The 18,045-nt window shown below is 37.6% G+C and overlaps 1 protein-coding gene across 2 annotated transcripts in view; it reads left to right on the forward strand.

Annotated features, from left to right (window-relative positions):
• CAAP1 (caspase activity and apoptosis inhibitor 1) overlaps positions 1–18,045 on the forward strand; it is a 63,112-nt gene that overhangs the window by 22,081 nt on the left and 22,986 nt on the right. For both annotated transcript variants that reach the window (XR_015727448.1, XM_045780821.2), the window contains exon 5: positions 2,859–2,932. Coding sequence is in view for 1 of the 2 variants with exons in the window: in XM_045780821.2 (XP_045636777.1) it covers positions 2,859–2,932 (74 nt within the window). In the remaining variant the exon portion in view is untranslated. The remainder of the gene's footprint in view (positions 1–2,858; positions 2,933–18,045) is intronic.

Raw genomic sequence — 18,045 nt, forward strand, 5'->3', positions numbered from 1 at the left:
TTGAGCATCTCAAGCAGACTCCCTGCTGGGCGTGGAGCCTGAAGCAGGGCCCAACTTGCAACCCGAGATCATGACCTGAGCTGAAATCAAGAGTTGGAAGCTTAACCGAGTGAGCCACCCAGAAGCCTCTACAGTTGTTATAAAATTCTTAAAGTATTTGATAGAAATATTTAAATGTCATTTAAATATAAATTATAATTGCTTTAGTTTTCCTAACTCTGACACCTAATATGTCTTATCTGGAAGTAGACATTTTTTGTTTTCATGAAGCTAGAAATAAAAAGACATTATATGTACTCATAATTTTCTTACACTTTAAGACATTTCCTTTTTTGTGTATATCTTCTCTTTCATGCTTTTTGGTGAAAATCTTTAAATTGTATTAGAGAGCTCTGTATGTATATGATAATTTTAGTTGCAAAGCCTACATCTTGGAAAAATTAGCTCATATAGATTTTAAAATTCCGAGCTATTTTCTGGAATATTTTTTCGACTTCATATACTATTGATGGAAAAGCATCTAGCATTTCATTTTTCAGCCACAAGGTGGTGTACTTGTACTGCATCTGCTGTCTGAAATTCTGTTTGGTGACTCTCTTCAACAGCTTGTTTAAACCTAACTTAAGATAAAACAGAACATTACAAAAGTTCACCTTGGGCACTAAAAGAAATTCTTTATGGCAGCAGGTAATCTTTATAGGGATGTTCAGTTTTGAAACCAAGGGGCTTTCACAGAGAAAATAAAATAATGCATACAGTAATGCATTTTACTACATTATTATTAAAATTTTTACTTGGCAATAACTTCACAGTTATTAAAATGTTATAAGAATAAGAGCAGTACAAGAAACATCCATATACCTTTTACCTATATTTACCTATTATTAACATTTTATCCCATTTGCACACCCTCTTTTTACCTCTCTTTATATAGGTGTGTGTCTATTTTAAAACATTTGAGGCTATAAATTACATACATCATGACACTTTACCTCTAAATATTATATTGTGCTTTTTTTTTTTTTAAGGATAGTGATACTCTATTTATATGGCCACAATACAGTGTCAACTTTAGTAAATGTAGCAGTAGTATGATACTTGTATCCAGTCTACCATCAGTATTTCAGTTTGTCTTGACTGAATAAGGTCCTTTATAACATTTTTCCCTTCTAGTTCAGCAGTGTCATGTCAAATATAACATTTAGTGGTCATGGCTCTTTAGCCTCCTTTAACCTGGAATATTTTCACAACCTTTTTTTGGTCTTTTATAACACTGACATTTAATTCCCCACCCCCTTTTAATAGAACATTACTTTTTTCCATTTTGGGTTTAACTGATGATTTCTTAATGATATAGGTCATACATTCTCAGCTATAAATATTGCATAGGTGATGTTGCATCCTTAGGGTATTACATATGCCCAGCCTCCCCCCGCTGAAGTTTAAGAAATCTCTCCCCCCAATGTGGGGCTTGAACTCACGACCCCGAGATCAAGAGTTGCACACTCTTTCGACTGAGCCAGCCAGGCGCCCCGCCCATGGCCCTTTTAATGGTGATGTTACATTATGTTTTTGTTCAAGTCATTTAGATATATGTATTTCGAAGAATTAGGTGCTCATTCAAGGATGTGTAAGAGCAAACAAACATTTTCTCTAAAGGAAGATACTTAGAAATAGATTAATGCTCCCAGTAGGTAAAATCTAATTTGACTGTAAAGCTTGAGGTAGCACATTTTAACTTTATTCCTTGCAAAGCTCTTAATATACTATATTGGCATTTTATCTGTCCCTGGATTGCCAAAGAATATTTGTTGATACCTTCTTTGGGATCTGCCAGTCATTCTGGTAGAAGAGTAAAATCTGAGTAGGTGATATTAGAATGAAGTGTTAAACAGATATCTCAATTTTAATTTTTTATATGTCCTAACTAATACCATATCCAAATAATTTTGTAGTCTCTATTTGAGTTTGTGCTTACATTAGTAAAATTTAATATAAAACAAACACATGAGTGCCAAATATGTTGATGGCAAAGAATATTGTAAACTCAAAGAAATGATCACAAGTCTTTATCCTTTGGTTATTTGAAGGATTTGTTATCAAGTGGATAGAAATAATTTTGTGAGTGGGAAAATTCCTGAAATATTTCTTGTATGTTAGTTTTAGGGTGTGTATAGAAATTCTCCAGAAGGTAATACTTACTAAGAAAGAAAATAGTCATTTTGGGTATTTGCAACTAATTAATTTCTTTTGCTGAAAAGTATTTGTAGCATTAATATTTAGATGGTGTAATGCCCTCTAAGAGAGAACATTAGTTTGAGGCTCTGTTGGAGAACATGGTAAATGAGAACTTTTTTTATGATCTTATACTTTAATCCATTTACTTTGATTACATATGTATATTACATATAAAATATGTATTTCGCACATACTGTAGACATCAAAGCATTTGAGGTATGAAATTAGATGAATATAAAATAATTTGAATGCCAAAGTGCCCATGAAATTTAACAGTTGAAGTTGAAAAGTTATTGGATTCCTCTGTAAGTTATGATTTCTCCCACCAACTATCCTGCAGGATATTGGAAAAGAGAAAAAGTTACTCCATATTCCTTCCAGTTTTGCTCCTTGATTTTTACAAAGATGTGTACTGCTTAAATTGGTAGTGGTTTATAGCTACTGTTTTTGACACTTGTATACGTGTTTCTGAGTTTCCAAGTGCACTAAATGGTGTCCTGGGCTCCGAAGAATTCAGTGTGTCTTCCCAAGTCTGTGACTTAATTCTGGGTACCTGAGCAGTAAGTATTATTTGATCAAATATAGTTTTAAAAATTGTTTTATTTATTTTTATTCCTCAGACAAGACATCTGTGTAGATTCTACTTCAGCTGTGAGAGAGAACAAGCAACCTGAAGGTTTAGAATTAAAACAAGGTATGAATCAAGTAGTTAATTTTTATATATCGTTTACCTGAAGATTATAAACATTTTACCAATAATAAATTTTCAGTGTTCCAGCTTGCCCACATCTTACAGATAAGGGAACAGAATAATTTATTTGGTCCAAGATTAAAAGAGTATAGAACGTACTTTTTATTTCATGACTCCTTTAGCCACTGGAGTAGTTCTGTGTTAGTGACATGTGGTTACAGTGTCATCAAAAAGCTGTCATCTTGAGTAGTTTTAATTTAGTAATCTCTACTGTGTATCATCAGCTGCAAGATATTAGAGATACGTTAACTGGTTAGCTTTGGCTTATATGTGGAAAAACAAAAGCTTTTATGGGGTGACTTTTTTTGGTCTTTTCTGCAGAGATACTTTGTTGTTACTCTCTACGTTATTTATTTTCTATAAATCAGTAGTTTTTAACACTACCAGCCAGCAGAACTGAAGTGGTAATTTGTAATTTATTCAAGCCAAGTAGATCAATAGGGTTGATCTTTCACATGTCTTTTTTTGTTTCTTCTCATTCTTGTAGGGAAAATTGAAAGTAAAATTTTTTATTAGTTACTCAAAGACCACCTCACATTTTTCCTCTGTCCTGATAAAATTACTTCAAAGCAATGAGAATCTGCTGTAGCCAAAATGATTGTTTTATTTATTATGTAAGCAACTGATCTTTGACTGGCTTAGAATAGTTTCTCTAAAACTTGAGTCATAAGAACTTATTTGATAGAGGGGCACCTGGGTGGCTCAGTCGTTAAGCGTTAGCCTTCGGCTCAGGGCGTGATACCGGCGTTCTGGGATCGAGCCCCACATCAGGCTCCTCTGCTGGGAGCCTGCTTCTTCCTCTCCCACTCCCCCTGCTTGTGTTCCCTCTCTCTCTCTCTGTCAAATAAATAAATAAAATCTTTTAAAAAAAAGAAAAAGAACTTATTTGGTAGAGAGAAGTAGGTCATCAATTTATTTAGACAGAATTTCTTTTTTTACTTGTGGTCTGTGTTATTAATGCTTAATTGAGAACGTGAAAAAAAATTGGGTAACTAATTTTGTGATTCAGTGTGTATGTAGAGAGAACAAAATCAAGATTTTTCTGTAATTCTAATTTATGGACTCTGGGGTTTTATAAATATTTCAGATGGTTTCAAAAATTCCATTGTTTTTCAGAAGTCCTACTGTGTTAAATAGACCCAAAAAAAATATATCTTTATATTCTGACTACTTTTGAGCACCCACCAAAGACACAGGTTCATATTTTCATTGATATTTATTTGTCATATATAAATAAATGCTAAGCATACATCATTTTCATATAACCCTTGTGCCCCATGGGTAATTGGACAGCTCTTCTATTCTTTGTTTCTGTTCTTTGCATCTAATGAGCAGGCATTGTGGAGGGTATGCAATTAGATCATCTATGGAGAGAAGAATGTCATGTAATTGACATGGTTGATTCCAGTTCCTAGGGAAAAAGGAATGGAGACTTCATCGTACAAATTAGCCAGTACTGCCTTCTAAGGGAAGATGTTTTTCTGCTCTCATGTTCAGGTACTTGGAGCTCTTTAGAACTTGCTTCCCAGTGTCAAAAGACTATTTTGCTGTGATTTTATATGGTAACTTTAGTCATTTAAAAACCAGCCATGGAGACAAAGAGGGAGAGAAAAAGAACTCAGAGTAGCCAGATACCACAAAGCCCAAGTCTTTTATGCTCAGGAGCCTGTATAGACCACTCTCAGGTTCTCACGTAGGCATCAGAAACAGCAAGAACACACTCATCAGTAAGTGACCGCAAGCAGAGGTGAGTAAACATAAAATCAAAGCACAGCAGTACCATCATGTAGTACAGTTCCAGTGCATGTTTCCTACTAAATCTGTAGGAAATGGTTGCACTCTTTTAAGAAAAGAGGGAAATAATAGGTAAAATCTTCTAGAAAAATGTCTGTAAAAATAGCTACATATAAAATGTTTTGTTGCGTAATGGAATGAACATAAGTTATCTAAAATATTCAATTATGTAGAACATCTTTCTAGGTAAATATTAGTATAGCTAAAATCTGAACCAGATAGTAACTTTGTTGGAGTTCCCCAAGAAGCTGAGGGACACCAGGAAATAGAAATCCCTAGTAGTCTCAATAAAGATTGGTGCCTTTTTTTCTAAATGAACTAATGTTGTCTATTTTTAATATGGAAAACTTGCAAAATTGATTTAATATTATCTCTAACTTTTCTTGCATAGCTAGCTGTTCTTGCTCACAGTGAGCTCAATAAAAACAGACTGTAATGCTCCTCATGAATGAATTGTCGTTTTGTTTAATGGCTTGACCATTTAAGAAAATTCATGGAAGCTTATTTAGAATTAAAGTAACCCTTTGTTCAGTAGACCAAAATATAAAGCAGCATTGAATTTTCTCTTTGCTCTTTCTGAATAAAGTAGGTCTTATTATATGACCTATTCATAGTGTATGATACTGACACGTTATTTAAATTACACTTTCAAATTTTTCAGCTTCTCAGCTTCTAAAATACTCAAATATTGAGAAATATTAACTGTGAATTAGTTAATTGAAATTTGCATTTTTTGCCGAGATCTCATTTCTCCCGTCTTGTTGGTAGGAAATATCATTCACGAAATAAGTGGTGCTGAAGATGAGAATCCGATTGTGAGCTAACTTCTACCACACATTAATGATGGACTAACAGCCGAAGGTCTTCCTTCACTGTGCAAACGTTAGTTAAATGTAAATACAATCTACTGGTTGATTGATTGGTACTATAGTAAGATAGGAACTCTTCTGTTGGGGTTAGTTTCCTAACTCCTTTTTAGCAAGAGGGCAGCTGTGTAATAAAAAACATCAGTTAGAGTTTTGCTTGATCTTCAGCACAGTTGTGTTTGTGTACATGAGCACATATACGTGTACAAGCCTGAGATCTTTGATTAATTTCCTGGAGGATCTCAGGGCTTGTATTATTGACAAGTTTTAGCTAACTTTTTAAAATAATTATTTTATTAAAGATTTCTTTATTTGAGAGAGCGCGCAAGAGTGTGGGAGCAGGGGGGCAGTGGGGAGAGGAGCGGAGAGAGAGGGGGAGAGAGAATCTCAAGCAGACTCTCTGCTGAGCACAGAACCTGAGGCGGGGCTGGAGCCCCCAACCTGGAGATCACGACCCAAGCCAAAATTAAGAGTCCATTGCTCAACCAGCTGAGCCACCCAGGTGCCCCTAAAATAATAATTATTTATGTAAATTTTCTAAATTGGCCATTTGTGCTATAGTTTAAAAAAATGAAAACTGCTGTTTTTAAGAGGTATTTAATTTGTAGAAAATATTTTTAAAATATCAAATCTCCGCTAACATTAATGAATTCTCTTTATGTATATGTATCTATGAATAAATTTGCTTAAGAAGTTCAGTAGTATTTAAATAATGGTCTGTGTTTAAATTGTTGCTCTGAGGTTTACAATTTTGCAATTGTATAATTTGTATGATTTTGCAAATTATTCTCCTTTGTAACTTAAGAATTTAGCTCTTAGTTTTGCATTTCTTCTTTGAAGTGATCGTGAGAAATTTTTTAAACTATACCTGAGAAATAGCTAAGTCAAATTTGGATACTTAGGTTGAAGAGGAGGTGAGGTTTTTAGCACTCACTTTAAAATATTTGAAGAGCTGTCAAGTGGAAGAGTGATTAGGCTTGTTTTATATTGTCTCTGAGAATAAAAATAGGGCCAGTAGGTAGAGTTATCATTAGATAGATTTTGGTTCAATTTATTTATCTCAAATAATCAGAATTATCAAAATGAGTGGGCTGCCTTCCTTATTGCTGAGTGGTGTTTTGAACACAGGTTACATAAACCACCACTTGGTGGCTCTGTTGTAGAGCAGATTGAAGCAGTGTTTGAATCTTCGGCCTTGATCTTGAAGTTCCTTTCTAGCTGTCAGATTTTGTAAGGACCAGTACCTAGTGCAATGTCTGTACTTTCTCTTTCTCTATATTTTTTATTAGAAAATTATTTTTCCTTTCTATTAGAGAAAGACATGCAAACACACATAAAATATACACACCAAATTTTGCTGTGGTTAGGCTCAAATTCTGCCACTGTTGTGTTTTTTTAAAAAAATAATGTAGTTGCCTCATGTAGTTAAATCTTGACCTTCCAGTTCATGAAGTAGTGTAGGATGGACAGCTGTAAGAATTGTCTTGTTAATAAGAGCTTCAAAAAGTTGAAAGGTAAACTTTAATAGGGGAAAAATGTTTATCAATGATTAAACTGTATGGTGGAAATTTAGATATTTTTTGTGGGCTTTTTTCCAGCCTTTTAGACTAGTGGTCACCGAAGGGTGATTATGCACACTTCCAGAGAATGCAAGAAAAAGAATACCAATGCTTCTGAAGTAAATAAATATATATAAACTTATGTATTTGTCTCTCCATTTTAAAATTTGGTTCCATATATCATTGTATTAGTACAAACTATAGTATTACATATGATTTTATAAGTCAGTAAAAATACATACTGGAGCAGGTACTTAAAAACATTTTCACTGATATGTTTATCTAAGTATAAGAGACTACTTTTTATTTTATTTTATTTTTTTTAATGTTTTTTTATTATATTATGTTAGTCACCAAACAGTCCATCCCTGGTTTCCGATGTAAAGCTCAATGCTTCATTAGTTGCGTATAACACCCAGTGCACCATGCAATACGTGCCCTCCTTACAACCTATCACCAGTCCATCCCATTCCCCCACCCCCCTCCCCTCTGAAGCCCTCAGTTTGTTTCTCAGAGTCCATAGTAAGAGACTACTTTTGACTATCATAAAGAATCAATTCCTGGTTATAGCTTATTCACTTATTCTAAAAATTAAATGTGATTGAAGAGATTTTTGCCATTGTTTAGTAGAAGTATTAAATATAAAATTATATGAGACCATTTGAATCCTTAAGGTGAGGGATAAATGGAAAACCTCAACTGATTTGTGCTCTTATTGCTGTTATTGTTACTGTGGTTCTAAGGTAGTACTGCACCAGGAGAAGCAGAGGTGAGTAAGTAGAGGGACTAGAATAAAACAGAATGAGGAAATGAATTGACAGTTACAAAGGAGTTGAGTTTTGCTGAAAAGAACTTCCTAACCATAGCCGAAGGAATGCATACAAGTTATAAGAAGTTAAAAAGGTAATGAGAAAAATGCCCTCAGAGACTTCTCTTGCTTTGTGAAGGAAGAGAGAATGAACATCATCAGTTAATTAAGCAGCATTCGAAGGAGTTTTATATGTACGTGTTGCTGTCGAAGCCTCTGGATTGGCAGGTGAACTTTGTGCTGCCTCTTCTTTTGAAGACCTAAATCGCAGGCATGAGTGTGGGAGAGCTGTGGGGAAACTGATAAAAAATGTTTGAGGCCGTTTGGAGTTGGAAACAGAGAAGCAGATGTACCACTGATTTGTTCTCAAAGTTTGAGTCTAATTTCTTTTTTCCTAGCCCTGGAGTATCTCCTTGACAAATAAGTATTCACAGAATGCAGCTTCTTAACAGGAGTTAACTTCTTTAAAGGATTTTTAGAAATTCATTCACTGGGGAAATGACGTCCAGTTCAGCAATTGGTGAAGTAAAAAGAGATTTATGGTGTAACCAGTGCGACTTAAGAATTTACATTTCTCTTCTCATTCCTTTGAGCTATTTCACAAGTTATTTATTACCAGCAATGACACCAAATGGGATCCTCCCGCCTTTTCATCTGTCTCTTTCTGTGTGTAGTAGTTGAACAAAAGGGTGAAAATTATATTTTGTGTGACAGATCAGCCCATACTGTTTTTTTCCTTTTGAAGACCCCTCTGTTGCATTTAATTGTACAACTTTTCTGGATTAAAAAAAAAAGTAAACTGGCAAGATTTTTGGATGCATAATGCTTTGTGTGTGTTTTATCAAGAATGACATTATGAAGAATTTGATTTAGTATATGAGGAAAATGTTGGTTTCCATGTTTCTTTAAATCATACCCATCCTGTCTTGTGATGTATTTCATAGTCTCCTAGACATAGTCTTCTTAGGGCAGCTACTTTGGAGGTTACATAGTCCAAACCTTCGACAGATGTTTGGATCCCCTTTGGATTCACTGTGCTTTTGGTAATTATGTTCTTGTCCAATTGATGAGCAAAAGTTTCTCAACATTTGCTGCAACATGGACGGGACTGGAGGAGATAATGCTAAGCGAAATAAGTCAAGCAGAGAAAGACAATTATCATATGGTTTCACTCATTTATGGAACATAAGAAGTAGGAAGATCGGTAGGAGAAGAAAGGGAAGAGGAAACAGAAGGGGGAATGAGCCTTGAGAGACTATGGACTCTGGGAAACAAACTGAGGGCTTCGGAGGGGAAATGGGATAGGCTGGTGATGGGTATTAAGGAGGCCACGTATTGCATGGTGCACTGGGTGTTATATGCAAGTAATGAATCATGGAACTTTACATCAGAAAATAAATTAATAAATAAATAAACACACATACATAGTGACCAAAAAAAAAAAAAAAAAGTTATCTCCGTATATAGAAGTACTCCTACCAAAGGAAAGATAGCAAACATTGGTCTTGAAATCAGATTTTGTTACCAGTTTTGGAACTTTTTCACATCCTGTACTACAGTCTATAATTTAATTAGAAGTTTTGGTTGCAACATCATATGTAGTATGTAGTTTTTTCGGATTGATTTCTTTCACTTAGCAGTATGCATTTGAGGTTCTTCCATGTCTTTTTGTGGCTTGATAGCTCATTTCTTTTTACTGCTGAATAATCTTCCATTGTATAGATTTACTGCAGTTTGCTTATCCATTCACCTATCAAAGGACATTTTAGTTGCTTCCAGATTTTAGCAATCATGAATAAAGCTGCTGTAATCATTTGTATGCAGGATATGTATGGATATAAGCTTTCAGCTCTGGGTAAACAGCAAGTTCAGTTTTGTAAGAAACTGCCAAGCTGTCCTTCAAAATGCTGTACCATTTTTCATCCTGCCATCAGTGAATGAGAATTTCTGTTATTCCATATCCTTGCTAGCATTTGGTGCTGTCAGTGACTTGGATTTTGACTATTCTAATAGATGTGTAAGTGGCATCATATTGTTTTACTTTGCAAAACCCTAATGGCATATGATGTTGAGCATCTTTTCAGGTGCTTCTTTGCCGTCTGTATATCTTCTTTGGTGACTTGTCTCTTCAGATCTTTTCCCGTTTTTTATTTGGGTTGTTTGTTTTCTAATTTTTGAGTTTTAAGAGTTCTTTAATATATTTTGGATACCAGTCCTTTAACCAGGTGTGTTTTGTGAATATTTTCTTCCGGTACAGACTGGAAGTACAGACTTATCTTTCCCGTCTCTTAATAATTTTTCATATTTAATACATACTTTTAGCTCCATGTCTCCTCTATATTTTATTTATTCAGGTGGGCTTAAGAGACCTACAAGAAGAAGGTAAATTCAGTCTGAATCAACGTTTTCATCCATGATGCTTCAGTGGTCATTTTGATTCTGTTAAGATCTGGGAGGCACTATAGAATATTTAAATGCATAAATTTCTGAAATATACTTGGGTTTGGATTTTGGTTCTGCCACCTCAGTTGTGTGAACTATAGGACAAGTTGCTTAAACTCTGTTCCTCAGTTTCATAATTTGTAAAATGGGGATAATATGAGTGCCTATTCCAGTATGCTGGCATAAGGATTAAATGAGTTAACACTTGTAAAGTGCTTTAGAGAAGTGAACAGTACATGGTAGATGCACAGTAAATATCAACTCTTGTTATAATTATTTCTGCCATGATTATTGTTGTCATTAGAATTTTCTGCTTCATCCCCTCAATATCAAGGATCTCTATATTGAATCATAGGCAGCTATTATGTAACTTCTGCTCATTTGTCCTTGTGTGTCCTTTGGATTATGGAAAATGAATTTTATACTTTTTCTAAATGATATTTGTTCAGATTTTGAAGCTGATCCCTTCTTCCAACAAATGAATTGTAGTTTTGTGCTAGGCATCAGAAAGATAAATAAAATATGGCCTGGCTTGGAAAGAACTTCTCTTATAAAGGAAAATAGATATGTAAATTAATTTTTCCTACCTACCTGTGTCTGACCTTAAATTATATATTCCCTGTCTCTCCTCTTAATATAGGTGAACTCTGTGTTGCTGAGACCAGCTTCTCTATTTGTATAGTGAACACATTCTCTATTGGTACCCGGAGGTGTTTTTTTCTCTGTCCCTAATTATTGCCCTCCTCTCTGGTGAACTGTTGGCAGCAGCTGTTTCACTGGTATTGCTGAGTCCTTATCTTGACCTGTCAGCCATGTGTAACTCCTCATTATTCCTCCTTCCCTGACACTTTCTTCTCAGTCTCCTTTGTGTCATGCTCTCCTCTACCTGATTTCTAAAGGCTGAGTGCCCCACCCACAACCTTCTCTTTGTACTTTTTTAAAATTTTTTTTAATTTTTAAAATATTTTAAAAATTTTTAAAATTATATTCTCTTAGTCACCATACAGTACATCCCAGGTTTTTGATGTAAAGTTCGATGATTCATTAGTTGCGTATAACACCCAGTGCACCATGCAATATGTGCCCTCCTCACTACCCATCACCAGTCTATCCCATTCCCCCACCCTCCTCCCCTCTGAAGCCCTCAGCTTGTTTCTCAGAGTCCGTAGTCTCTCATGCTTCATCCCCCCTTCTGATTACCCCCCTTTCTTTATCCCTTTCTTCTCCTACCGATCTTCCTAGTTCTTATGTTCCATAGATGAGAGAAATCCTATGATAATTGTCTTTCTCTGCTTGACTTATTTCACTTAGCATTATCTCCTCCAGTGCCATCCATGTTGCAGCAAATGTTGAGAACTCGTTCTTTCTGATAGCTGAGTAATATTCCATTGTATATATGGACCACAACTTCTTAATCCAGTCATCTGTTGAAGGGCATCTCGGTTCCTTCCATGATTTAGCTATTGTGAACAATGCTGCTATGAACATTGGGTGCATATGGCCCTTCTCTTCACTACGTCTGTATCTTTGGGATAAATACCCAGTAGTGCAATGGCTGGGTCATAGGGTAGCTCAATTTTTAACTTTTTAAGGGACCTCCACACGGTTTTCCAGAGTGGCTGTACCAACTTGCATTCCCACCAACAATGTAGGAGGGATCCCCTTTCTCCACATCCTCTCCAGCAACTGTTGTTTCTTGCCCTGTCAATTTTTGCCATTCTAACTGGCGTAAGGTGGTATCTTAGTGTGGTTTTGATTTGAGTTTCCCTGATGGCTAATGATTTTGAACATTTTTTCATGTGTCTGTTAGCCATTTGTATGTCTTCATTGGAAAAGTGTCTGTTCATATCTTCTGCCCATTTTATGATTTGTTTATTTGTTTCTCGCGTATTGAGTTTGAGAAGTTCTTTGCAGATCTTGGATACCAGTCTTTTATCTGTAGTATCATTGCAAATATATTCTCCCATTCCGTGGGCTGCCTCTTAGTTTTTTTGACTGTTTCCTTGGCTGTGCAGAAGCTTTTTATCTTGACGAAGTCCCACAAGTTCATTTTATCTTTTGTTTCTCTTGCCTTTGGGGATGTGTCATGAAAAAGGTTGCTTTGGCCGATGTCATAGAGGTTGTTGCCTATGTTCTCCTCTAGGATTTTGATGGATTCCTGTCTCACATCGAGGTATTTCATCCATTTGGAGTTTATTTTTGTGTATGGTGTGAGAGAGTGGTCAAGTTTCATTCTTTTGCATGTACCTGTCCAATTTTCCCAGCACCATTTATTGAAGAGACTGTCTTTTTTCCACAGGATGTTTTTTCCTGCTTTATCAAAGATTAGTTGCCCAAAGAGCCGAGGGTCCATTTCTGGGTTCTCTCTTCTGTTCCATTGGTCTATGTGTCTGTTTTTGTGCCAGAACCATGCTGTCTTTGTGATCACAGCTTTGTAGTACAGCTCGAAATCCGGCATTGTGATGCCCCCAGCTTTGTTTTTCCTTTTCAACAGTTCCTTGGCGATTTGGGGCCTTTTCTGGTTCCATACAAATTTAAGGACTATTTGTTCCCGTTCTTTGAAAAATGTCATTGGTATTTTGATCGGGATAGCACTGAAAGTGTAGATTGCTCTGGGTAGCATGGAATTTTTTTTTTTAAGATTTTATTTATTTATTTGACAGAGACAGCCAGTGAGAGAGGGAACACAAGCAGGGGGAGTGGGAGAGGAAGAAGCAGGCTCCTAGCAGAGGAACCTGATGTGGGGCTTGATCCCAGAACACTGGGATCACGCCCTGAGCCGAGGGCAGACGCTTAACGACTGCGCCACCCAGGCGCCCCAGCATGGACATTTTAACTATGTTAATTTTTCTGATCCGTGAGCATGGAATATTTTTCCGTCTTTTTGTGTCTTCTTCAATGTCTTTCAAGAGTGATTTATAGTTTCTAGACTATAGATCCTTTACGTCTCGGTTAAGTTAATTCCAAGGTAACGTATGGTTTTTGGTGCTGTTGTAAATGGGATGGATTCCCTAATTTCTCTTTCTTCAGTCTCATTATTCATGTATAGAAATGCAACTGATTTCTGAGCATTGGTTTTGTATCCTGCCACATTACTGAATTGCTCTATAGCTTCTAATGGTTTGGGAGTGGATTCTTTTGAGTTTTCCATATAGAGTATCATGTCATCTGCGAAGAGAGACATTTTGACTTCTTCTTTGCCGATTTGGATACCTTTGATCCCTTTTTGTTGTCTGATTGCTGTTGCAAGGACTTCTAGTACTATGTTGAATAATAGTGGCAAGAGTGGGCATCCTTGTCGTGTTCCTGATCTTAAGGGAAAGGCTTCCAGCTTTTCCCCATTGAGAATGATATTTGCTGTAGGGTTTTCATAGATGGCTTTTATGAGATTGAGGAATGTACCCTCTATCCCCACACTCTGAAGGGTTTTAATCAGGAAAGGATGCTGTATTTTGTCAGATGCTTTTTCTGCATCTGTTGAGAGAATCATATGATTTTTGAATTTTTCCTTCTGGATAAAATCTAAGACACTGATCGATTTGCAAATGTTGAACCACCCTTGCATCCCAGGGATGAATCCCACTTGGTCATGATGGATAATCCTTTTAATGTACTGTTGGATTCTATTAGCCAGGATCTTGTTGAGGATTTTGGCGTCCATATTCATTAGGGAAATCAGTCTGTAATTCTCCTTTTTGATGGGGTCTTTGCCTGGTTTGGGGATCAAGGTAATATTGGCCTCATAGAATGAGTTTGGTAGCTTTCCTTCTGTTTCTATTTTTTGAAATAGCTTTAGGAGAAGAGGTATTATTTCTTCTTTGAATGTTTGGTAGAATTCCCCAGGAAAACCATCTGGGCCTGGTGTTTTGTGTTTTGAAAGGTTGTTTATCACTGTTTCAATCTGTTCATAATTAATTGGCCTGTTTAAAAAATCAGTTTCTTCCTGTTTCAGTCTTGGTAGTTTCTAGGTTTCCAGGAAGGCCTCCATCTCTTCCTGATTGCTTAATTTATTGGCATAAAGCTGTTGATAAAAGTTTCTAATAATCCTTTCAATTTCCTTGGTATTGGTTGTGACCTCTCCTTTTTCATTCATAGTTTTATTAATTTGGGTCCTTTCTCTATTCTTTTGGATAAGTCTTGCCAGTGGTCTGTCAATTTTATTAATTCTCTCAAAGAACCAGCTTCTAGTTCTGTTGATCTGCTCTACTGTGCTCCTGGTTTCTAATTTATTGATTTCTGCTCTAATTTTGGCCAACTGCTTCCTCATGTGTGGATTAGGCCTGTCCCTCTGTTGCTGTTCCAGCTTCTTGAGGTGAGAATATAAAAACTGCATTTTAGATTTTTATATTCTTTTGAGTGAGGCTTGGAAGGCTATGTATTTTCCCCTTAGGACTGCCTTTGCAGTATCCCATAGGTTTTGGACTGTTGTGTTTTCATTCTTGTTGGTCTCCATAAATTGTTTAAAATGATTTTTGATTTCCTGGTTTATCAAATCATTCCTGAGCAGGATGGTTCTTAGTCTCCAAGTGTTTGAGTTTCTTCCAAAATTTTCCTTGTGGTTGAGTTCCAGTTTCAAAGAGTTGTGGTCTGAGAATATGCAGGGAATAATTTCAATCTTTTGGTATCGGTTGAGACCTGTTTTGTGACCCAGAACATGGTCTATTCTTGAGAATGTTCCATGGGCATTAGAATAGAATGAGTATTCTTTGGTTCTTGGGTGTAGTGTTCTATATCTGTCTATGAAGTCCAACTCGTCGAGTATGGCATTCAAAGCCCTTGTTTCTTTGTCAATTTTCTGCATGGGTGCTCTATTTCTGAGAGTGGAGTGTTGAGGTCCCCTACTATTAATGTATTTTTATCTATATGTCTCTTTATTCTGGGTAAGAGTTAGCATGTGTATCTTGCTGCTCCCCTGTTGGGGGCATATACATTTATAATTGTCATATATACTTGTTGGATACATCCTTTAAGAATAATATAGTGCCCTTCTGTGTCTCTAACTATAGTCTTTAGTTTAAAATCCAATCTGTCTGATATGAGAATTGCTACCCCAGCTTTCTTTTGAGGTCCATTGGCATGAAAGATGGTATTCCATCCCTTTACTTTCAGTCTGAATGTATCTTTAGGTTCAAAATGAGTCTCTTGTAGACAGCAAATGGATGGGTCATGTCTTTTTATCCAATCTGCAACCCTGTGGCGTTGTATGGGAGCATTTAGGCCATTTACATTGAGACTGATTATTGAGAGATATGATTTTAATGATGCCATGTTGCCAGTAAAGTCTTTGTTTGTATCGGTTGTGACTTTCTGTTCCGTATCAGTCTTGGGGCCTTTTTACCTTTATAGAACCCCCCTTAATATCTCCTGTAGGGCTGGTTTCGTGGTTACGAAATTGGTTAATGACTGGCGATTTTGGAAGGTCTTTATTTCTCCATCAATTCCGAATGACAGCCTTGCTGGATAAAGGATCCTTAGCTGCATGTTTTTCTCTGAAAGAGCTCTAAAAATGCCCCCCAACCCTTTCTGTCATTCCAGGTCTGTGTAGACAATTCTGGCGTAATTCTGATACTTTTGCCTTGGTACGTGAGAAATTTCTTTGCCCTGGCCACTTTCAATACTGTATCCGTGGATCTAATATTTGCTAATTGCACTATGATGTGACGTGGCGTAGGTTTGTCGTGGTTGAGCTTGGGAGGGGTCCTGTCTGCCTCTTGGACACGAATGTTTGTTTCCTTTGCTAGATTAGGGAAGTTTTCAGCTACAATTTGTTCAAATATCTCTTCTAGACCTCTGTTTTTCTCCACTCCCTCGGGGATGCCGATGATTCTGACATTGGAACGTTTCATTGAGTCAGTAATCTCCCGTAACCTACATTCCTGAGCGTGGATTTTTTTGAGTCCAGATTCTATTCTAGCTTTCTCTTAATCTAACCCATCCTCCAATTCGCTGATACGTTCTTCTGCCTCATTCACCCTGGCCGTTAGAGCCTCTAGTTTTGACTGCATTTGGCTCATAGAATTTTTAATTTCTGCCAGATTCGCTCTCATTTCCGCCTTTAGAGATTCTATGTTCTCATTAACATTTTCGTTAATACTTTTTTCAAGTCTACACATCATCTTGACCATTGTTACTCTGAATTCCATTTCTGATAATTTGGTTATATCCATATCCATTAGTTCTGTGGCAGAGGCCACAGACTCATTGTCTTTTCATTGCTGGGGGGGATTTCTCCTCGTCATTTTGATGAGGAGAGGTTGCGGGGTTTTCCAGAGCCCAAATTATTGACCGGGACCCAGGCAGTGCGCACTTGTTTTATAGGGATCTTAGGGATGTGGGCTTCTTGATTTTTCAGCCTGCCTTCTGGGGGAGGGGCCTGCCGCACTGATACTCAGGCAACCCTGTTTGGGTAGAGTCTCTGTGTCCCCTGGGAGGGGGAATGGGGATGGGCACACTGTGAGCTGGTATTTCCAGGCTTTTGTTCTCTGGCGGCTTTCCCTGGCAGTTTGCTATGCCTTTTCTGAGAGTCAGAGCAGCAGTAGCCGAATCTCAGCCTCTGTCTCAGAGCAGAGGGATCGCGGACCGTTCTCCACTGATGTTCTGGCCACTTTAACTCTGTTTCTGTTGGTGCTGCTCAACCCTGCAGCGTCCCGGGATGTGCGCCCCACACCTGGCGTCCCAGCCCTCACTTCCAGGGCTGGCGCTTCTCTGTCCTTTGTTTTTCTAACACCTCCAGCCACCAGCTGCCAGCCGCCCCTGCGCGCTCCCGGAGCTCCCGGTCTCAGTCTGGATCCAGTGAGCACACCAGAGTTCCGTGAGAAGTCCGGTGGCGCGCACTCCCGGCTCACGGTCTCAGTCTGCTCTCTCGCGGGTGCCGTCTGTGAGCCCGCCTGCTTCCCCATGTAGGTGGCTACCGCTTCCCTGCGCCCGAACACAGCGGCTCCCTCCCCCTTCTGTTTATCTTCCGATATCTGTGCACGGTTTCACGGCTCCCTGCTTCCTACCTCAATACTCAACGCTGGAGATGTTCATTTGTAGAGATCCAGATGTATCTTCCTGCGTCTCATGCTGATTCCGTGGATGTTCAGGCTGGTCTGGTACCTCTCCAGCTCGACTCAGGGGACCAGCTGAAAAAGGGGTCCCCTACTCCTCTGCCATCTTAATTCCCCTCCTCTAAAAGATTTTTGTTTATTTGAGAGAATGAGTAAGCACGAGTGGGGGGAGGGCAGAGGGAGAAGCAGACTTCCTACTGAGTGCAGAGCCTGATGTGGGGCTTGATCCCAGGACCCTGATATCATGACTAGAGCCAAAGGCAGATGCTTAACCAACTGAACCACCCAGGTTCCCTGGGACTTTTTCTCTTTTCTACATCTTATGTAATTCTAAGCCTAGCAACTACAAATTTATTTCTCCAATTCAAACTGCTTTCCAGCCCTTTATATCTAGCTTACTTATTGGATGTTCAGTAAGCATCTTAAAGTTAGTATGTTCCAGAGTAAATTCTAGATTGTTCCCTGACACACACTTCCCCCTCCCAAAGCAACAAAGAAGAAAACAATACCATTCCCCCTCCAAACCTTGCTTCCCCTA

Source organism: Ursus americanus, chromosome 18, assembly GCF_024610735.1.
Source record: "Ursus americanus isolate L20-20 chromosome 18, mUrsAme1.1.p, whole genome shotgun sequence".
NCBI lineage: Eukaryota > Metazoa > Chordata > Mammalia > Carnivora > Ursidae > Ursus > Ursus americanus.